General features: G+C 43.6%; 1 protein-coding gene across 1 annotated transcript in view; it reads right to left on the bottom strand.

Annotated features, from left to right (window-relative positions):
• Nucleotides 1-3,338: 3,338 nt before the first annotated feature.
• Nucleotides 3,339-23,302, bottom strand: part of LOC127329250 (uncharacterized) — a 94,936-nt gene continuing 74,972 nt past the window's right edge. Inside the window, exon 2 of the mRNA XM_051355781.1 lies at nucleotides 3,339-4,805. Within this exon, the coding sequence (XP_051211741.1) occupies nucleotides 3,339-4,805 (1,467 nt within the window). The remainder of the gene's footprint in view (nucleotides 4,806-23,302) is intronic.

The raw sequence follows: 23,302 nt of genomic DNA, 5'->3' as shown, positions 1-23,302 counted from the left end.
CTGCTCCAGCTCCCGCTGTCGGCGCTGCTGCTCCCGTGTGATCACCGGCGTCGGCGGCGCGAGCATCTCCGCCTGCTCCCGTGTGAACACGTCATGGAAGTTCATTGCGCGGCGGGAGCGGCCCAGCCGTCACGCGACGGCGTCGTACGCCCGCGCCGCCTCGTGCGCCATGTCGAACGTGCCGAGGCGGATCCGCTCCTCGCCGGAACGGATTTCCGCGTCGAATCGGCCGCTCGGCCGCGCCCAAACGCCGTGGTAGCCGGAGGCGGGGCGGAGGCATCTTCGCGCGGGGGCGGAGGGGACGACGGCGGAGTCGCATGGAGGCGGAACGGCCAGAGGCGGAGCGGCGCGGGAGGGAGAGAGGCGGGGAGAGAGACGGACGGAGGCGGAGACACGTGGGAGGGATGGCAGTTGGCCGCTTCGCGCGTGGCGTGTTTATAGCGCGCGCGGCAGCGCACACGGCAGATATCCCGCGCGGGCGGCAAAATGTTTAGCGCGCGCGCCGTTTTCTCGCCTCCGGTGGAGCAGCGCGGCAGCGCCCGCGCGCGGCAAACCGGCGGTTTTTGGCCGCGCGGGGCTTTTACAGCACCTGTTGGAGATGCTCTTAGAACCATCGTATAGCTCTCAGTCAATTTGTAGCCATATAGGTTGTGTTTATAGTTTAGGCCGGGCATCTGCCTATAAACTAGCCAAGCCCCTCGAAACGTAAATATAAATATTATCCCTACCGTCTAGTAGTGTCTGCATGATGCCTCCCATCCCCCCCTCCTCGCTCTTTCGATCTCCACCTCCTTCCCCATGAAGCAGGAGGTGAGAGCATCTCCAATCGTTGGCGCTCCCCACGCTCAAATCCGGCGAAAGTTTCGTCTGGATTGGAGGAAAAATAGGCCTGGGGAGCGCCGAAGTTCCAGCCGTCCCCCCGGCAGGACACCCCCAACTTGAGGCATTTGACATATTTCAAACAAATTCGACATAAAATTTAACAAGTTCAGCAAACAAGATTCAGAAAATTGCTGAAACAAATTCGGCGAAAATCAGTACAATGTTTAACAAGTACTGAAACAAATGAAGCACACAATTTCACAAGTTTTGAAACAAATAAATAAAGACAGACTAGTTGGCGTCGGCGTTGGCGTTGCCTCGGAGCATCTATATGTGCTCCACCAGATCATCTTGCAGCTGTTGATGCATTGTAGAGTCTGGATCTCCTGGCGCATAGCAATGAAGGCGACCCATGATGTCGGCACCTGGTGATTAGGTTGTGCAAGAGGTCCCTCTCTCTCATATGGTGCCTGTTGCGCAGCCAGAGGAACCAGATGTTTTCGCTCATTTTCAATAATCATATTGTGTAGGCACACACAACAGTTCATCACCTCCCACATCTGATCTTTGGACCAAGTCATAGCGGGGAACCGGCCGACAGCAAATCTCTGCTGGAGGACACCAAATGCACGCTCGACGTTTTTTCGGCAAGCTTCTTGTTTCTTCACAAACTCGCAAAGTTTGGGGGTGCCAGGTTTCGAGATAGTCTTCACAAATGTTGCCCACTTTGGATAGATACCGTCTGCAAGGTAGTATCCTTTGTTGTAGTGCCGACCATTGATCACATAGTCCACCAGGGGAGCATGACCCTCAACAAGCTTGGAAAAGATCGGGGAGCAGTTTAGGACGTTGATGTCATTGTTGGATCCAGGCATACCAAAGAAAGAGTGCCAAATCCAGAGATCATGGGTAGCCACTGCTTCAAGTATCACAGTGCAGCCGTTTTTGTGACCCTTGTACATTCCCTGCCACGCAAACGAACAGTTCTTCCATTTCCAATGCATGTAGTCAATGCTTCCAAGCATCCCTGGAAAACCCCTAGCTTCATTTGTTGCAAGGATCCTCTGAGTGTCTTCGACAGTGGGTGATCTCAAGTAAAAGTCCCCGAACACTGCTATGACGGACCTGCAGAACCGGTAGAAACAATCAAGGGCGGTGGACTCCGCCATCCAAAGATAGTCATCTGCACTATCACCGGGAGCTCCAAACGACAGCATCCTCATGCCACTGTGCACTTCTGCAGTGACGAAAATCCTACCAAACCAGTGCAATCCGCCTTGCGTCTGAAGTAGGGGTCAAAGTCTCGGATGACATACACAATTTGCAGAAATAGCTTTCTGCTCATCCTGAAACGACGCCGGAAAACACTCTTACCATGCAATGGATTGTCGGCGAAGTAGTCGGCGTACAACATGCAGTAGCCCTCCATTCGTTGTCTCGTCTTGCACTTCCGGCGACCTGGTGCCGACCCACCACGTCGACCAGTTGCCAGTCCGGCGTACATGCTTGACAAGCAACCGAGGATCATCATGTGCTCCTCGTCCTGGGCGGTGGCTGCCATCTCTTCTTGCATAAGCTCGACGAACATCTCCTCCTCCTCTTCGTCCGAGTCCATGCCCGGCGAGACAAATGGACGAACACCCGACGGGCGTGGTCGAGGCAACCCGAGCCGCGAGCGACGAGGAGTAGGACAAAGTCGGAAAACAGGCCGGCGGAGGAGCAGCCAGATAGGCCTTCATCGAAAGACGGCGGAATATAGGCAGGTGGAGAAGGAGGGACGGCGGAATCTGGGAAACAAGCCGGCGGGGTGGTGGCAGCGGCGAGAGAGACACGAGGGGTGGGGGAGCTTTTGAGCGAGGTGGCGGTGGGGTTCGTGTGCCGAGCCGCCGACAGATTGGGCACTTCCCCGCTTTTTACTCGTCCGGAGTCCCCGATAGATCCCCGGGGGACCGGGGATGGCGTGGGCTCTCCGGATGGATGAAGGGCCAAATCCGAACGAAAACGAGGAACCGGGGGCGCGACTGGGCCGAATTTTGCCGTCCGGATGAAAAAAACGTCGCTCGGGGGCCTCGTTGGGGATACGAGTGGAGATGCTCTGATGTACCGACACCCTTTGCATCTCCTAGTTCGTCCAGGAGCACGACCTTCCTCCACCAGCACACTCTCCATTAGCAGCTCTCCGTTGGCACCCCTTCCTCCACCAGCATGCTCACGCCACCCCTTTCTCCATTAGCATGAGCCCCGCCGCCACTTCTTCCTCTACAATCTCAGACATGCTACCATCACGTGCATCATATTTTAAACATAAGGCCAGACGGCCCGGCTTTATATATAAAGCCATACGACAACCACGAAGTTCAGCAAATACAAGTCATACACACCGGCTCTCAAGCCCGACACCACGCACTAAGACATACAAACCGCACAGCCAACATCTCCACACCGAGTCCAGCTCCACTAGTACATAAGATAACAAGGAAGATACATCAGCAGGCCCCTCCCGCTACGTCCAGGTCTCAGGCTCCTGCTCGAAGTCTCGACTGCAGGCTCCTAACCTCGCCCATCAGCGCGTCCAGCAACTCTCGATCCCTTGGCTTGACGAGGACCCTCCACCTATGCATATAGGTGAGCATGTGAAAGAAAGCATCAGCGGGGTTGTTGATAGTTTTCCCTTCCATAGCTAGTGTGTTCCTAATGTTCCAAAGCGCCCAACACTGAGCCGCAAAGGTGAACCAAGCTAGCCTACGCAAGGACCCCGATATATTCTGGACGAGACCAATGAACTGTCCAGCCCCGGCTGGATTCCAATCGCAGTGCAGGAGCTCCCTAGCTCCCGCCCACATCAGCTTCGCAAGGTGGCATGAGAAGAAGATGTGATCGCAGTCCTCCTGCTCCCCGCAAAGAGCACATGCACCATTGGTAGGACCCTTATGTTTGGCCACCTGAACTCCAGAAGGCAATCTGTTCCTAATGAGTTGCCAAAGGAAAACCCTAATCCTCGGAGGAACCCTTGTCTTCCAGACCTCCTTGAAGTGAGTTACTACCGCCCCATGCATTAGTCGTCCATAGATTGACCTAGTGGAGAACTCTCCCGAGGCCTCTAGGGACCACTTCACCTCGTCCTCCCCTGTGGTGTAGGGGTGGAGGTCGAAGATCCTACACAAGTTTTCCCATTCCACCGTTTCTGCAAGTCCAAAGGTCCTCCTGAAACGGATACGCCACCCATTGGCGTCCCGTACCCCAGCAACCGTCGCAAATGGGTTATCGCAGCATTGGAAGAGGCGTGGGAAGAGGTCCCTTAAAAGGCCCCTCCCAGTCCACCAATCAAGCCAGAAGTATGTCCGTCTCCCATCTGCGACATTGTGCCTTGCCCCCAATTTGAAGTACCACTTTATCTTTTGGATGGCATTCCAGAACTGAGAGCCCTTGGTGGGAACCACGGGTGAAAATAGATCATTCCCACCAAGGTACTTGGCTTTGATTAGGTCTGCCCAAAGACCCTCAGCCCCCTGGTACAGTTTCCAGATCCACTTGAGCATCAGGGAGATATTCATGAGCCTCGTGTTAATGACTCCCAGTCCCCCAAATTCCCGAGGTTTGCAGACAGTGGCCCAATCCACCATATGGTATTTCCTCTTGTTGCCCACCCCTTCCCAAAGGAATCGAGCTCTGGACTTGTTCATCTCCCCATGTGTCGTCTCATGGAGGAGGTAGATCCCCATCGCGAACATCGGGAGGCTCGAGAGACAAGAATTAGTAAGTTCCAGTCTCCCAGCGGAAGCCAGAAAGAGCCCCTGCCATGGGTCAACCCTATGTCCCACCTTCTCCGTCAGGAAGTGCCAATCCTCTACCGACATGGTCTTATCCGAAACCGGCAGCCCTAGATACTTCATCGGGAGGGTCCCAAGGTTGCAGTTGAGCGAGTTAGCTACCCTTAGCTTCTCAGTGTCGTCGACCCCTATCACTGTAAGGGTATATTGCCCCTATGTGTGGTTTTGGTAATTAATGACAACCCCTATGGACTAATGTTTTCATTGAGTTTATATGAAGGAATATTCCATAGGTACTACTTGTACTCCATGGGTTGGATTCAAGTATGGATGCCATGAAGATAAAGGTATACCTTGTGTATTGGCATCAAGATCATCGGTATGAAGATATATATGTGATATGATCAAGAAGAAGAAATGAAGATGGAGTTCTTATGTGGAACTCAATATTAGCCATGCTCTATCTTATGTGAGTATGAGAAGATACAAGGTTGAGTTGGGCAAGTTCAAGATGAGCATCTTGAGTGAATCACATGCTTGAAGCTTGCCGTCCATTTGGTGATAATGGACATGTGAAGATGTGCATCAATGGAGCTTTCCCATCATAGTGTATGGGGGAGCATTTGTGAGTCTTCACAAAGCAACATTGATCAAGTGAGGCATTCCGGCTTGAGTGAAGCTTGAAGAGTTATCATCAAGATCAAGCGGGATGCGCAAGGCAAAGGTATGGCCTTGCTAGGTTTTCCTTTTACCGGTCTCAAGGTGGATGTTGGGAGACCGGATTATAGGATAGATAGCCGCACTATTAAGAGGGGCTTTCGGTTGGGTAACTTGATCACATCGTCTTAGGGAGCTCAATCCTTTGCATACTTTGCATATTCTTATTGCTTCTTGGTGTTTCTATGTGTAAGGTTCTTGAGCTTGTTGCTAGCTTTACAACAAGCCCAAGTTCATCGAAAACGGTGTTCGCATGCATCTTCTATTGCGTTTTCGAGGTTGGGTGATTTTGTCGGTTATTCATGATATAAGGTTCTACCTTTTATATTCATGATAAAATCCCCTCCTACAGATTCTTGTGTTTTCACTTTCCATAGGATAGCATTTGTTCTTATCTCTCAAACAAAATTGGTTTCATTCGAATCGGAGTTCGGGAGCATTTTTTATTAAAGAAAAGGTAAAAGAAGAAAAAGAAAAGGGCAGGGGCCAGCCAGCCGACCGGCCTAGCCGCCGGCCCACCCGGTCCACAACCGGGCGCCAACCGGACCAGGCCAGGCGCCGGCCCACCTGGTCGAAAGCGGCCTGGGCACCTGTGCCATCCGGGGGCGGGATCCCGTGGGCATGGCGGCTTCCTCCGGCCCAGGCACCGGTTACCTACCGGGCCGCTCGGCTGCCACCCCGGCCCAGCCGGATGCCCCACCGGACCGCGCGCTCCTTGCTTATATGCCGCCCAGCGGCTGCCGCCGCCCCTCCCGGCCAGTGGGCTGGCCCGACCGGGCGCCCAGTTGGGCTGGTCAGCGCCATTTCCGGTCGGCCGGCCTAGCAGCCGGCTGGGGCACTTTTTGGGCCCGTTTTTCCTGCAGTTTTCTTGTCCTTTCCCCCCAACGGTTTTATTTGCTCCTAGCTATAAATAGAACTTTCTTCCACCTTGAGCAAGTAGTTCTTCCCATTCTCTCTCCTCCATTGTTCCATTTTGAAGAACTTGCTCTCCCCTTTGATTCCTCCCATAACTCTTGCTATTTCTTGAGGGATCTAAGAGAGGAGATCTAGATCTACATCCCCACCAATCATTTTCTCCTCTAAGTGAGGGGAACCCTTTGGATCTAGATCTTGGAGTCTTTTGTTGACTTTCCCCATCGTTCTTCCTCTCCAATCTCATCTTAGCATTTGTTGCTTGGGTGGGATTTGAGAGTGAAGGACTTGAACACCTCTAGTGTTCTTGCTTTGCATCATTGCATAGTGTTGAGCTCTCCAACACGATTAGTTCGAGTGAGAGACCATGATCTTGTTACTCTTGGAGGAAGACCTCCTAGTTGGCTTGACGGTTGGTGCTCCGGTGATCTCTTCAAGAAGATTGTGAAGAGGCTCGGGCTTCTCCTTCGTGGAGCTTGTGAAGTGGTTGTGGAGCTTGCCATCTCCGGAGCAGAGGAAAAGCTAACCATAAGGAAAGGGCCATTATCCTTCGTGGGTGTGGTTCGGAGAATAGGGTGAGCCTTCGTGGCGCGGGGAATCCTTCGTGGGACCTCCACTCCTCCAAACGTGACCTACCTTCTTTCAAAGGAAGGGAACACGGGAATACATCCTCGTCTCCGCGTGCCTCGGTTATTTCTATACCCGAGCTCTCTTTCCTTGTGATAGCCATCGTGCTTGAAGTACATATATCTTGCTATCACTTGTGCTACATATATCTTGTGCCTATCTTGCTTATCTCTAGTTGCCATTGTTACACTTAGTTGGGCTTAGCATATTTAGGGTTTGTGCTTGTAAACTAAACGATAGTTTAATTCCGCATTATTACAAGACAAATCCGTAAGAGTTTTTAATTGCCTATTCACCCCCCTCTAGGCGACATCTCGATCTTTCAATTGGTATCAGAGCAAGGTCTCTCCTTGTTTAAGGCTTCACCGCCTTGAGAGTAAAGATGTCGGCTAGTATAGTGCACATTGACACAATTGTCTTTAATGTCACAAATTATCTTTTGTGGCGAAATTGCTTACTTTGTAATCTTCGGACCTTGTGTCAACATATAGAGCAATTTCTAGATGTCGGTTTTTCTCCTCCGATGGATTCTCAAAATCTATCTTTAGAGGATGAGAAAAACTTACATCTTGAAGCTCAAGTATCTAATGAGCTTTTATTGTCCTTGAGACCCAATTTTCGTAGGTTCTTGATATATATAAAGCGAAAATCGTCTCATGAGATGTGGATCAAGCTTAAGGAAATGTTTGGTGGATCCACTTCTCAATTGGTCGATGGTGACTCCGAGGAGTTCTCTTCCCCTTCACATCATGAAGAGCTCCAAGTTGCTTCCACCTCCGGTCATGATGAGTTATCATATTCTTCCACTTCACCAACGTGTAGCAAGACACGAGGTAATGATATGGTGAGTGGTGAGGAAAATTGCAATGTTGATATTGTGCTCAAGAGTGATGATTCTTCATCTCTATCCCATTGCAATGCTTCCTCTTTGGACTTAAACACATCTAGCATTGAAAATAATCTACATGCTTGTGTTGATAGTCCTTGCATATCATGTGTAAATTGCTTACATAGATCTCATGATGATATGCTTACCTTGTCTTGCTCCCATAATCAAAATGCTTCTATTTCCTCTAGTTGTTTGTTCACTAACAATGTAGAGGAAACCGAACACTCTATGGATCAAGACATGTTTTCAAATGAGGATTCAAGAATTTCTTCATCTTCATCCTCCGGTATGCACATGTGCCTTATGGCAAATGGATCAAAGGTATCTCCTACTTTGACTCCTAACACTTCCTCTAATGATGAGAGTGATGATGATGATAATGATGAAGAATATAATACCTTAGTGTATAATATGGCAACGGTATATGCTTCTCTTCATGGTAATAAAGTAGCTCGTGCTAATCTCGAACACTCTATGGATACCTTGAATAAATATAGGGAAACCATAGTGGAGTTGGAGTCCCATGTTGAAAATGGGGAAATGAGATTCACTCTCCTCAAGCATGAGCTAAAAGATGAGAAGCATACTAATTTTATGCTTACACAAGAAATTGAATCCTATGAGCTTGAAAATGAAAAATCTATTGATGATGCTTGTGCTACTAACTCTACTTCTTGTGAAGCATCTATCTTAAAGGAGAATGTTGAGTTAAGGGCTCAACTTGAGTTGCTAACTAGCAATTATAGGGAATTGGAAGAAAGTCATAAAAAGCTCTCGGGCTCTCATGATGACCTTCTAATTTCCTATGATGGGCTAAAGTTAGATCATGAGGCTAGTATCACTAAGGTAACATCTTGTGAGCCTCATGTGGACATTAGCACAATCTCTACTACAAATGCTATATTGCCATGTGCCAGTCCTTGTAATCCATCTAGTCAAACTAGTGATACACCTTGTGTTGGATTACTTGCTTTGCCTTGTTGCTCCAACAATGAAGCTTCTACTTAGTACTTGTATTTCTACTAACCATGTAGAGGAAATAAAAGAGCTCGAGGCCCAAGTCCTTTCTTTGAAGAAAGACTTAGAAAAGCGTCATGAAGGGAAATCCGCACTTGACAAGATGCTAAGTGTGCAACAATCCCCCAATGACAAGAGTGGACTTGGATTCAACTCCAATAACAAGAACAAGTCCAAGAGCAAGAGCAACAAGAAGAAGGGCCAAGATAAATTCGATGATCTAGCCAAGTTGGTTTGCTTCAAGTGCAAGGTTGAAGGGCATCATGTTAGATCATGCCCATTGAATAATAAGAAGAAGAAGCACTTGAGTGAGAAACAACAAGGGAAACGGCCACAAGGTCAAGGTCAAGCTCATGCTCGACCTCAAGTTGAAGATAGGCCACTTCCCAAGAAGAATCAAGATATTGTTCCCCAAGAGAAGAAATCAATAAAGAAGAGAAAGGGGAACACTTGCTACTTATGCCGTGAGAAGGGGCACTTTGCTTCTTCTTGCTTAGGTGGTACCTTATCTAACCCTATAATTGTTGATGATGATTATTCTCTAGGGAAGGATAAGGATGGCAATGTGTTTGCCAAGTTTGTTGGAACTCAAAGTGGTTTCAAGAAAATAACCATTTGGGTTGCCAAGCCTATTGTGACTAACCTCTTAGGACCCAACTTGGTTGGGGACCAACAATCTCAAACTTGATCAACAGGTACAAGTGGAGGTCATTGGAGACTTGGCTACTTCATGAAGAATTAAGGGATCTTCATATATTATATTTTGACCAAGCCAAGTCATATGGATTATCATCTATATCTTATATCCAATGTTCCTCTTTGCGGTAACTTATACTTCAACTCATCATATTTATTGTAAGTTACTTGCCCCTTTGCATGTTTGGTTTTGTACCAAATATTTGTGTGTATGTGTTGTGTCTTACTTACCTATCTTGTGTATTCAAGTATGTTTGTTTGACTCATCATATACTTGTGTATTGTTTTGGAGCCTAATGCATCTTGATGATATCTTATTTGGCTCTCTTTGAGTTATTAATGGAACATCCCATTTTGGGGGAGTGATATGCTTTGTGCATCTCTCTTTCTATAAAATGTGGGTATATGGGTACCACCACTTAGTATTGATATTGCAAGATTATCTAGTCACTATGTGGTGTGTCATACTCATGAGAAATTTAAATATCCATTAATCATCTCTAGTTGAATTTTAGTTGCCTCTTGTTTAGAAGAAATGTTTTATCACATTATGGGGGAGTAATATGTTTTGTACATATCACAAGCCTAGAAAATGTGAACATATGAGGTTATGCCACTTAGAGTTGATGCTCTTAATTATCTTGTTCCTAGGTGGCATGTTTGCTCAAACAAGCTCCATTCCTATTAAAAATCTTTTATTACTCATCTTGTGGGTTCTTGTTTGAATAAGAAATTCTTGGTGCGGTTTTTCCTCAAATACATATCTCTATATCTTATTTGGGACACCGTTTGCTTCAAGTTATTCTAATCATTGCCGTGCGTGATTGTTTGACTAGTTGAAGTTATCAAGAATCTTCATCCGTGCATAGTGCTTAATTCAATATACTTATCCTATGCCTTTTATTGTGAAGTTGATCCTTACTATTCTTGTTGATATACCATCGGAAGTTAATTCCAATATTCTCATTGTCTTTGACAATTGATAACCTTGTATATAGTTGAATTTATGGATCACCTTCACTTTGGATTGTTTCTTACTTCCTTATTTTATTTCCAAGAAATCTTTGTTGCTCCCATATGTCTTCCTTGTCCCTTTGAAAAATCTTTTGATAAATCCCCTTGATTCATATCAAGTGTTTGTTTTTTTGAAGAAAAATCTTTTCCTTTACGGTACATTGTGCCATTGAGAAAAGTGTAGAGGGTTTGGTTTATTTGTTCGAACCTTGCTCTTTTGGGGAGTTTGCTATCTCATTCCTTCTTACATATTTTATTAGCTTGAATGAGATATATCTTTGAGCATGTTTGCTTTATTTCATCCTTTATGCTCAATGGTTTTTTCTTGGTTCATTTGTTGAACTTTGTTGAACAAATCTTTTGAGATTTGCTTCTTAGATATAATTTGGACAACAAATTTGTTTTGTGACACCTTGATACGTCTCCAACGTATCTATAATTTCTGATGTTCCATGCTTGTTTTATGACAATACCTACATGTTTTGCTCACACTTTATAATGTTTTTATGCGTTTTCCGGAACTAACCTATTAACAAGATGCCGAAGTGCCAGTTCCTATTTTCTGTTGTTTTTGGTTCCGGAAAGGCTGTTCGGGCAATATTCTCGGAATTCGACGAAATAAAGACCAAGTATCTTATTTTTCCTAGAAGCTTCCAGAAAGTCAGAGAGGGACCAGAGGGGAGCCCTAGGGGCCCCACACATGGTGGCGGCGCGCCCCCCTACCGTGGGGAGGCCCCGTGGCCCCTCCGACTCCGCCCCTTCGCCTATATAAGCCCTTTCGACACCTAAAAACGCGACACGGATTGAAGAAACTCTAGAAAGACTCCAGGGGCGCCGCCGCCATCGCGAAACTCCAATTCGGGGGACAGAAGTATCTGTTCCGGCACCCTGCCGGGACGGGGAAGTGCCCCCTGAAGCCATCTCCATCGACGCCACCGCCTCCATCATGCTCCATGAGTAGTTCCCCCATGGACTACGGGTTCTAGCTGTAGCTAGTTGGTACTCTCTCTCCCATGTACTTCAATACAATGATCTCATGAGCTGCCTTACATGATTGAGATTCATCTGATGTAATCGGTGTTGTGTTTGTTGGGATCCGATGGATGATACATTATGAATAGTCTATCTATAAAGTTTGTGAAGTTATTGTTGTTGCAATCTTTTTATGCTTAATGCTTGTCACTAGGGCCCGAGTGGCATGATCTTAGATTTAAGCTCTATAATTATTGCTTAGATCGTATCTACAAGTTGTATGCACATGTCTATGTCCGGAACCAAAGGCTCCAAAGTGACAGAAATTGGGACAACTGGAGGGGAAGGCGTAGGTATGAGGATCACATGTTTTCACCAAGTGTTAATGCTTTGCTCCGGTGCTCTATTAAAAGGAGTACCTTAATAGCCAGTAGATTCCCTTGAGGCCCGGCTACCACCGGCTGGTAGGACAAAAGATGTTGTACAAGTTTCTCATTGCGAGCACGTATGACTATATATGGAAAACATGCCTACATGATTAATAATCTTGATGTTCTGTCTTAATGCTATTTCAATCCTATCAATTGCCCAACTGTAATTTGTTCACCCAACACTTGTCGCTTGTTATTGGAGAGTTACCACTAGTGTAGATCGCTGGGAACCCCGGTCCATCTCTCATCATCATATACTCGTTCTATATGTCATTGGAAGTAGTATCAACTATTTCCCGATGCCATTGCTCTTGTGTTACTGCTGCTGTGTTACTGTTACTATTGCTCTCATATTACTGATGCTTTCACATCACCCCTGTTACTAGTGCTTTTCTAGGTGCAGCTGAATTGACAACTCAGTTGTTAAGGCTTATAAGTATTCTTTACCTCCCCTTGTGTCGAATCAATAAATTTGGGTTTTACTTTCCTCGAAGACTGTTGCGATCCCCTATACTTGTGGGTTATCAAGACTATTTTCTGGCGCCGTTGCCGGGAGGCATAGCTCTACTCATAAGTTCACCTGGGGAGTACACTCTACCTCTCTCTGTTTTTATTTTATTTTGTTTTGTTTTGCTTAGTTTATTTTTGTCTAGTATATTTGTGCTTAGTTTATTTCTGTCTAGTATTATTTTGCGTAGTTTACTTTTGCTTAGTTTCTTTTTGTCTTGTTTTATTTTTCTCATATACCCAAAAATCCATAAAAATTTGAAAAATCTAAAAATTAAAAACTGTTGTTATGGAAGAACGCATAACCATGTTGGAGCTCATAGAATTATATAATAATTATAGAGAATCAAGAACGGGTAAAGTCATGAGTGCTGTGATAGAAAAATTGAATACAATTGCTAAAATCTTGCTTAAACGCCATGATATAAATTGTTGCTCTAAAGAGGATACTAAACATCTTAAATTCCAATGTTGCTTTAGTGAGGAAGCTTTAATTAAGAACTACAATTGGAATAACTATATTCATCTTGGGTTCGAAGAGGTAGAACAATTTGTTTTATTTATGGGAGCCTCTGAGATCGAATCCTTCATGGTTAAGAATTATGAAACTTGTGTTGTTTGTAAGGACCTTAAAGATTATGTCTCTTCTATCCTTAATTTTTGCATAGAAAGTTACAGTGATAATCCTTATATTATTGATTATAAAGAGAGACTCATTAATGCACAAGAATGCACTCACAATTTGCAGGAACCTGTGGAAGAAGAAATTGATGAACCTGAAAGCTCATTAGATGAAAAAGAGGAGGAAATTGATGAACCTGAAAGCTCATTGGATGAAAAAGAAGAGGAGAGTGATGAACAAAAGGAGGAAGAATGGATTAGCTACTGATACGTCCAATTTGCATCACTATTTTGTATCATAATTTGCTGTTATTCATTGATATATTTCATATTTGGACACAATACTTATGTTATTTCATCTATTTTGCATGTTTCATCATTATTGGAGGATCAAGCACCGGAGCCAGGATTCTGCTGGAAAAAGCACCGTCAGAACGCAATATTTCGGAAGATCAACTGTGGAAGGAAATTATACCAAAAATCCTATTTTTCAAGATGACGAAGGAAGCCAGAAGTAGGAGCTGAGAAGGCCCAAGGTGGGGCCAGACCACAGGCCGGCGCGGCCCATGGCCTGGCCGCGCCACCTTGTGGTGTGGGGGCCCCACAGCCCCTTTCGCCTCCTTTTCTTCGCGAAACCCTTCGTCCCGAAGACCTAAGCCACAGAGGGTACCTCACGAAGAGTTACAGCCGCCTCTGCGGGGCGGAGAACACCAGAGAGAAAAGAGCTCTCCGGTGGGCTGAGATCCGCCGGGGAAATTCCCTCCGGGAGGGGGAAATCAATGCCATCGTCACCGTCATCGAGCTGGACATCATCTCCATCACCATCATCATCATCTCCACCATCATCACCGCCGTCTCCACCGCTGGACACCGTCACCGCCGTAGCAATTTGGGTTTGATCTTGATTGTTTGATAGGGGAAACTCTCCCGGTATCGATTTCTACTTGTTGTTGATGCTATTGAGTGAAACCATTGAACCAAGGTTTATGTTCAGATTGTTATTCATCATCATATCACCTCTGATCATGTTCCATATGATGTCTCGTGAGTAGTTCGTTTAGTTCTTGAGGACATGGGTGAAGTCTAAATGTTAGTAGTGAACTATGGTTGAGTAATATTCAATGCTATGATATTTAAGTTGTGGTGTTATTCTTCTAGTGGTGTCATGTGAACGTCGACTACATGACACTTCACCTTTATGGGCCTAGGGGAATGCATCTTGTACTCGTTTGCCAATTGCGGGGTTGCCGGAGTGACAGAAACCTAAACCCCCGTTGGTATATCGATGCAGGAGGGATAGCAGGATTTCAGAGTTTAAGGCTGTGGTTAGATTTATTCTTAATTACTTTCTTGTAGTTGCGGATGCTTGCAAGGGGTATAATCACAAGTATGTATTAGTCCTAGGAAGGGCGGTACATTAGCATAGGTTCACCCACACAACACTTATCATAACAATGAAGATTATTTAGCCGTATGTAGCGAAAGCACTAGACTAAAATCCCGTGTGTCCTCGAGAACGTTTGGTCATTATAAGTAAATAAACCGGCTTGTCCTTTGTGCTAAAAAGGATTGGGCCACTCGCTGCAATTGTTACTCTCGCACTTTACTTACTCGTACTTTATTCATCTGTTATATCAAAACCCCCTGAATACTTGTCTGTGAGCATTTACAGTGAATCCTTCATCGAAACTGCTTGTCAACACCTTCTGCTCCTCGTTGGGATCGACATTCTTACTTATCGAAAATACTACGATACACCCCCTATACTTGTGGGTCATCAGCTACCCATGCCAACCTTCTAATGAGAGTAACTCTTTATCTCTCACACTATTTGATTGTCCTCCATGCTTACCAAAGGAGGTTGAATGTTATGTTCCTGTGGATTCTCTTGAAATATTCCCTATGAGTAAAACTTGTGAGAATAATTATGCTACTGTTATTTATGATAATCCATGCTATTTTGATAAATCTTATGATAATGCTTTGTTTGTGCCTGATGTCGAAATGCATGGTACTAAAGAGTTTTGCGTAGCAAATGTTTATGATAAAGCTCTAGATGATGGTCCTATGTTTCTTGATAATATTAATTGTACTACTAATGAAAATGGGATTGGAGAGGTCTTGACTTTATCTAGGAGTCCCATATCTCTTGAGATTGATCAATCATCTTGTTATATTATTGATAAAAGTGGGTTTGAAAGTTTTAATCCCACTATTTTTGAGCTTGATAAAAGTTATGTGTTTATGGATCATGAAAAACATGCTTTATGTGATAGTTATATTGTTGAGTTTGTTCATGAAGCTACTGAAAATTATTATGAGAGAGGAAAATATGGTTGTAGAAATTTCCATGGTACTAAAACACCTCTCTATATGCTTAAAATTTTGAAGTTACTCTTGTTTTATCTTCTTATGCTTGTCACTTTGTTCTTCATGAATTTATTTGTGTACAAGATTCCTATGCATAGGAAGTGCGTTAGACTTAAATGTGTTTTGAATTTGCTTTTCGATGCTCTCTTTTGCTTCAACTCTTATTTCTTGCGAGTGCATCATTAAAATTGCTGACCCCATCTTAACGGCTATAAAGAAAGCACTTCTTGGGAGATAACCCATGTCTTTATTTTTCTACTGTTTTGTTGTGTTTTGGAAGTTGTTACTACTGTAGCAACCTCTCCTTATCTTTATTTTATTGCAATGTTGTGCCAAGTGAAGCCTCTAATAGAAGGTTGATACTAGATTTGGATTTCTACGCAGAAACAGATTTCTATCTGTCACGAATTTGGGAAGGGATCTCTGTAGGTAACTCAGAAAAATCTGCCACTTTTCGTGCGTGTTCCTCAGATATGTACGCAACTTTCATTAGTTTTGAGTTTTCTGATTTGAGCAACGGAAGTACCTCTTAAAAATTCGTCTTTACTGGCTGTTCTGTTTTGACAGATTCTGCCTCTGTTTTTTGCATTGTCTCTTGTGGACTTTAAGTGAGGCTTTCTAGACGTGGAGAGCTGTAGCTAATGTTTTATTGAGTACTTGCAATGTGTCACTACAGGACTACTAAGGTGGATTAAAGTTTTTTGAGTACTAACCCCTCTAATGAAGTTTATGAGAAGTTTGGTGTGAAGGAAGTTTTCAAGGGTCAAGAGAGGAGGATGATATATGATCAAGAAGAGTGAAAAGTCTAAGCTTGGGATGCCCCCGTGGTTCATCCCTGCATATTTCAAGAAGACTCAAGCGTCTAAGCTTGGGGATGCCCAAGGAATCCCCTTCTTCATCAACAATTTATCAGGTTTCTTCTATTGAAACTATATTTTTATTCGGTCACATCTTATGTGCTTTACTTGGAGCGTCTGTGTGTTTTTATTTTTATTTTTGTTTGAATAAAGATGGATCCTAGCAATCCTTGTTTGGGAGAGAGACACGCTCCGCTTTTTCATATGAACACTTGTGTTCTTTGTTTTACTTCTAATGTTCAATGGTAAAAGTTGGAAGCTATTGCACTTGTTGTTATTTGGTTGGGAACAGAAAATGCCTCATATTGTCTTGAATAATTTGATACTTGGCAATTGTTTTAAGTTCTTGCATCATGTAGTTTAAACCTATTAGTGGAGAACTACCGTAGAGCTTGTTGAAATTGGTTTGCATGATTGGTCTCTCTAAGGTCTAGATATTTTCTGGTAAAAGTGTTTGAGCAACAAGGAAGACAGTGTAGAGTATTATAATGCTTGCAATATGTTCTGATGTGAGTTTTGCTGTACCGGTTCATACTTGTGTTTGCTTCAAACAACCTTGCTAGCCCAAAGCCTTGTACTGAGAGAGAATGCTTCTCGTGCATCCAAAACCTTGAGCCAAAACCTATGCCATGTGTATCCACCATACCTACCTACTATGTGGTATTTCCTGCCATTCCAAGTAAATACTTCATGTGCTACCTTTAAACAATTCAAAAGTTATCATCTCTTATTTGTGTCAATGTTTTATAGCTCATGAGGAAGTATGTGGTGTTTTATCTTTCAATCTTGTTGGGCAGCTTTCACCAATGGACTAGTGGTTTCATCCGCTTATCCAATAATTTTGCAAAAAGAGCTGGCAATGGGGTTCCCACCCCCAATTAATTAACTTTCATTAATAATTCTCTTCACATCTTTTGCTCTGATTCATCAGTAAGCAACTTAATTTTGCAAATAGACACTCCTCCATGGTATGAGATTGATGGAAGGCACCCGAGGATTCGGTTAGCCATGGCTTGTGTAAGCAAAGGTTGGGGGGAGTGTCACTCATAGTAAAACTAAAATACGTGTGTAAACAAAAGAGAAGAGGGATGATCTACCTTGCTGGTAGAAATAACGTCCTTCATGGGAGCCGCTCTTGAAAGTCTGGTTGGCGAGGTAGTTGGAGTACCCATTACCATTCGTTGACAACAACAAACACCTCTCTTTTCTTTTATGCTCTCTATATGATTTCAAAACTTAAAAAGCTCTAGCACATGATTTAATCCCTGCTTCCTAATACGTCTCCGACGTATCGATAATTTCTTATGTTCCATGCCACTTTATTGATGATACCTACATGTTTTATGCATACTTTATGTCATATTTATGCATTTTCCGGCACTAACCTATTAACGAGATGCCGAAGAGCCAGTTGCTGTTTTCTGCTGTTTTTGGTTTCAGAAATCCTAGTAAGGAAATATTCTCGGAATTGGACGAAATCAACGCCCAGGATCTTATTTTTCCACGAAGCTTCCAGAACACCGGAGAGGAAACAAAGTGGGGCGACGAGGAGGCGACACACCAGGGCGGCGCGGCTCACCCCCTGGCCGCACGGCCCTAGTGTGTGGGCCCCTCGCGTCGCCCCTAAACCTATCTCCTCCGCCTACTTAAGCCTTCGTCGATAATAACTCCAGTACCGAGAGCCACGATACGGAAAACCTTCCAGAGACGCCGCCGCCGCCAATCCCATCTCGGGGGATTCAGGAGATCGCCTCCGGCACCCTGCCGGAGAGGGGAATCATCTCCCGGAGGACTCTTCACCGCCATGGTCGCCTCCGGAGTGATGAGTGAGTAGTTCACCCCTGGACTATGGGTCCATAGCAGTAGCTAGATGGTCGTCTTCTCCTAATTGTGCTTCATTGTTGGATCTTGTGAGCTGCCTAACATGATCAAGATCATCTATCTGTAATGCTACATGTTGTGTTTGTTGGGATCCGATGAATAGAGAATACTATGCTATGTTGATTATCAATCTATTATCTATGTGTTGTTTATGATCTTGCATGCTCTCCGTTATTAGTAGAGGCTCTGGCCAAGTTTTTGCTTGTAACTCCAAGAGGGAGTATTTATGCTCGATAGTGGGTTCATGCCTCCATTAAATCTGGGACAGTGACAAAAAGTTTAAGGTTGTGGATGTGCTGTTGCCACTAGGGATAAAACATCGATGCTATGTCTAAGGATGTAGTTGTTGATTACATTACGCACCATACTTAATGCAATTATCTGTTGTTTGCAACTTAATACTGGAAGGGGTTCGGATGATAACCTGAAGGTGGACTTTTTAGGCATAGATGCATGCTGGATAGCGGTCTATGTACTTTGTCCTAATGCCCAATTAAATCTCACTATACTCATCATATCATGTATGTGCATGGTCATGCCCTCTTTATTTGTCAATTGTCCAACTGTAATTTGTTCACCCAACATACTACTTATTCTTATGGGAGAGACGCCTCTAGTGAACGGTGGACCCCGGTCCATTCTTTTAATCGAATACAATCTACTGCAATACTTGTTCTACTGTTTTCTGCAAACAATCATCATCCACACTATACATCTAATCCTTTGTTACAGCAAGACCGGTGAGATTGACAACCTCACTATCACGTTGGGGCAAAGTAATTTGGTTGTGTTGTGCAGGTTCCACGTTGGCGCCGGAATCCCTGGTGTTGCGCCGCACTACACTTCGCCGCCATCAACCTTCAACGTGCTTCTTGACTCCTACTGGTTCGATAAACCTTGGTTTCTTACTGAGGGAAACTTACTGATGTACGCATCACACCTTCCACTTGGGGTTCCCAACGGTCGCGTGCTGTACGCGTCTCAAGCTAAATTTCTGGCGCCGTTGCCGGGGACGTGAAGGAAAAATACACCACAGAGATTTCTAACTCCCACGTCAACTGCACGCCAGCAAATAAATTTCTGGCGCCGTTGCCGGGGAGATCAAGACACGCTGCAAGGGGACTCTCCACTTCCAATCTCTTTACTTTGTTTTTGTCTTGCTTTACTTTTATTTACTTTCTTGTTTGATGCATTATATCAAAACACAAAAAAAATAGTTGCTAGCTTTACTTTATTTACTATCTTGTTCGCTATATTAAAAACACAAAAAAAATTAGTTACTTGCATTTTACTTTTGTTACCATGTCTAGCTCTGCACCTGTTACTTCTTCACCTGAGGAATTAGTCTTCACTTTTAAACAAGGGGATGAGGAGAGTTTTAAAGATGCTTGGTCCAGAATTTTTGATTCTTATCGTAAAGCTGAACCTCAAGTGACTCTAAGTTTGCTCCTTAGTAACTTTTATTTTGGGCTTATGATTCGCTATAGATATGCCTTGGATGCTGTAGTGGGAGGAGATTTCCTTCATTGCAATGGGGATCAAGCTTTTAATGCCATAAAGAAATTGGTTGCATCACATGATTCAGCTAATAACTTCGATTCAGCTCTTATTAGCATTTATAATAGATTAAACACTCTTGAGACAAGTGCATCTTGCTTGAACGAAAATTATAGCTATGTTCGTAACCGTCTTGATCAAGTTTTAGTGAACTCTGAACCTTCAATATGGGACCCTACTATTAAAATTGTTATCTGTGGTCAAACTTTTCATGCCAATTGTGATATTATGTCTGAATTTTGCCTTATGCCTAAGAGTATTTATGAATCTTTGACACTATGGGGACTCGTTGAAGGGGGAGAAGGAATAACTCTTATTTGTAACTCTGTTATAATTCCTAAGGGAATAGCCGCGGGTGTGCATACAACCATTCTTGGAAGAACAGTATCCACTGATTATCTTGTTATTGAATGTGTAGGAACAGGACAAATCACACTCGGAAGATCCCTGCTGAAACTATTGGGAGCAGTCAAAAATGTGGGAGAAGGCACCCTAAAATTCACCTCTACACCGGGGGGTAGACATGTATTCCCTAAATCAAAGAGTAAGAAAAAGAGTAACAAGGGTAGGCGTAAAGCCCAAGGTAATGTTGATGCATCATCTCTTGATAATACTTGATACACACTTTCTACGCCTAGCTGAAAGGCGTTAAAGAAAAGCGCTTATGGGAGACAACCCATGATTTTACTACTGCACCTTTATTTTATATTTGAGTCTTGGAAGTTGTTACTACTCTAGAAACCCCTCCTTATCTTAGTTTTGTTGCATTGTTGTGCCAAGTGAAGTCGTTGATAGTAAGGTTCATACTAGATTTGGATTACTGCGCAGAAACAGATTTCTTTGGTGTCACGAATTTGGGCCTAATTCTCTGTAGGTAACTCAGAAAATTATGCCAATTTACGTGAGTTATCCTCAGATATGTACGCAACTTTCATTCAATTTGAGAATATTCATTTGAGCAAGTCTGGTGCCTCTTAGAAATTCATCTTTACGAACTGTTCTGTTTTGACACATTCTGCCTTTTATTTCGCATTGCCTATTTTGCTATGCTTGATGGATTTTTCTATTTCATTAACTTTCAGTAGCTTTGTGCAATGTCCAGAAGTGTTAAGAATGATTATGTCACCTCTTAACATGTGAATTTTGATTATGCACTAACCCTCTAATGAGTTGTTTTGAGTTTGGTGTGGAGGAAGTTTTCAAGGATCAAGAGAGGGAGATGATACAATATGATCAAGGAGAGTGAAAGCTCTAAGCTTGGGGATGCCCCGGTGGTTCACCCCTGCATATTTCAAGAAGACTCAAGCATCTAAGCTTGGGGATGCCCAAGGCATCCCCTTCTTCATCGACAACATTATCAGGTTCCTCTAGTGAAACTATATTTTTATTCCATCACATCTTATGTACTTTGCTTGGAGCGTCGGTTTGTTTTTGTTTTCGTTTTTGTTTGAATAAAATGGATCCTAGCATTCATTGTGTGGGAGAGAGACACGCTCCGCTGTTGCATATGGACAAATATGTCCTTAGGCTTTACTCATAATATTCATGGCTAAGGTTGAATCTTCTTCGTTAAATTGTTATATGGTTGGAAACGGGAAATGCTACATGTAGTAATTGGTAAAATGTCTTGGATAATGTGATACTTGGCAATTGTTGTGCTCATGTTTAAGCTCTTGCATCATATACTTTGCACCTATTAATGAAGAAATACATAGAGCTTGCTAAAATTTGGTTTGCATAATTGGTCTCTCTAAGGTCTAGATAATTTCTAGTAAGGGTCGAACAACAAGGAAGACGGTGTAGAGTCTTATAATGTTTACAATATGTATTTTATGTGAGTTTTGCTGCACCGGTTCATACTTGTGTTTGCTTCAAATAACCTTGCTAGCCTAAACCTTGTGTCGAGAGGGAATACTTCTCATGCATCCAAAATCCTTGAGCCAACCACTATGCCATTTGTGTCCACCATACCTACCTACTACATGGTATTTCTCCACCATTCCAAAGTAAATTGCTCGAGTGCTACCTTTAAAAATTATATTCTTCATCTGTTCAATATATAGCTCATGGGACAAATAGCCTAAAAACTATTGTGGTATTGAATATGTACTTATGCACTTTATCTCTTATTAAGTTGCTTGTTGTGCGATAACCATGTTCCTGGGGACACCATCAACTACTCTTTGTTGAATATCATGTGAGTTGCTATGCATGTCCGTCTTGTCTGAAGTAAGGGAGATTTACCACTAGTTGAATGGTTAGAGCATGCATACTGTTAGAGAAGAACATTGGGCCGCTAACTAAAGCCATGAATCATGGTGGAAGTTTCAGTTTTGGACAAATATCCTCAATCTCATATGAGAATATTAATTGTTGCTAAATGCTTAAGCATTAAAGAGGAGTCCATTATCTGTTGTCTATGTTGTCCCGGTATGGATGTCTAAGTTGAGAATAATCAAAAGCGAGAAATCCAATGCGAGCTTTCTCCTTAGACCTTTGTACAGGCGGCATAGAGGTACCCCTTTGTGACACTTGGTTAAAACATATGTATTGCGATGATAATCCAGGTAATCCGAGCTAATTAGGACAAGGTGCGGGCACTATTAGTATACTATGCATGAGACTTGCAACTTGTAGGATATAATTTACATGATACATATGCTTTATTACTACCGTTGACAAAATTGTTTCTTGTTTTCAAAACCAAAGGTCTAGCACAAATATAGCAATCAATGCTTCCCTCTGCGAAGGGCCTTTCTTTTACTTTTATGTTGAGTCAGTTTACCTATTTCTCTCCACCTCAAGAAGCAAACACTTGTGTGAACTGTGCATTGATTCCTACATACTTGCATATTGCACTTGTTATATTACTTTACATTGACAATATCTATGAGATATACATGTTATAAGTTGAAAGCAACCGCTGAAACTTAATCTTCCTTTGTGTTGCTTCAATGCCTTTACTTTGAATTATTGCTTTATGAGTTAACTCTTATGCAAGACTTATCGATGCTTGTCTTGAAAGTACTATTCATGAAAAGTCTTTGCTATATGATTCATTTGTTTACTCATTACATTACCATTGTTTCGAATCGCTGCATTCATTACATGTGCTTACAATAGTATGATCAAGATTATGATGGCATGTCACTCCAAAAATTATCTTTGTTATCGTTTACCTACTCGGGACGAGCAGGAACTAAGCTTGGGGATGCTGATACGTCTCCGACGTATCGATAATTTCTTATGTTCCATGCCACTTTATTGATGATACCTACATGTTTTATGCATACTTTATGTCATATTTATGCATTTTCCGGCACTAACCTATTAACGAGATGCCGAAGAGCCGATTCTTTGTTTCTGCTGTTTTTGGTTTCAGAAATCCTAGTAAGGAAATATTCTCGGAATTGGACGAAATCAACGCCCAGGATCTTATTTTTCCACGAAGCTTCCAGAACACCGGAGAGGAAACGAAGTGGGCGATGAGGCGGCGACACGCCAGGGCGGCGCGGCCCACCCCCTGGCCGCGCGGCCCTAGTGTGTGGGCCTCTCGCGTCGCCCCTAAACCTATCTCCTCCACCTACTTAAGCCTTCGTCGATAATAACTCCAGTACCGAGTGCCACGATACGGAAAACCTC

This window comes from Lolium perenne, chromosome 2, assembly GCF_019359855.2.
Source record: "Lolium perenne isolate Kyuss_39 chromosome 2, Kyuss_2.0, whole genome shotgun sequence".
NCBI classification, from domain to species: Eukaryota; Viridiplantae; Streptophyta; class Magnoliopsida; order Poales; family Poaceae; genus Lolium; species Lolium perenne.
Note: the sequence above shows the minus strand (reverse complement) of the source record. Positions and strands in the feature narration are given on the sequence as shown.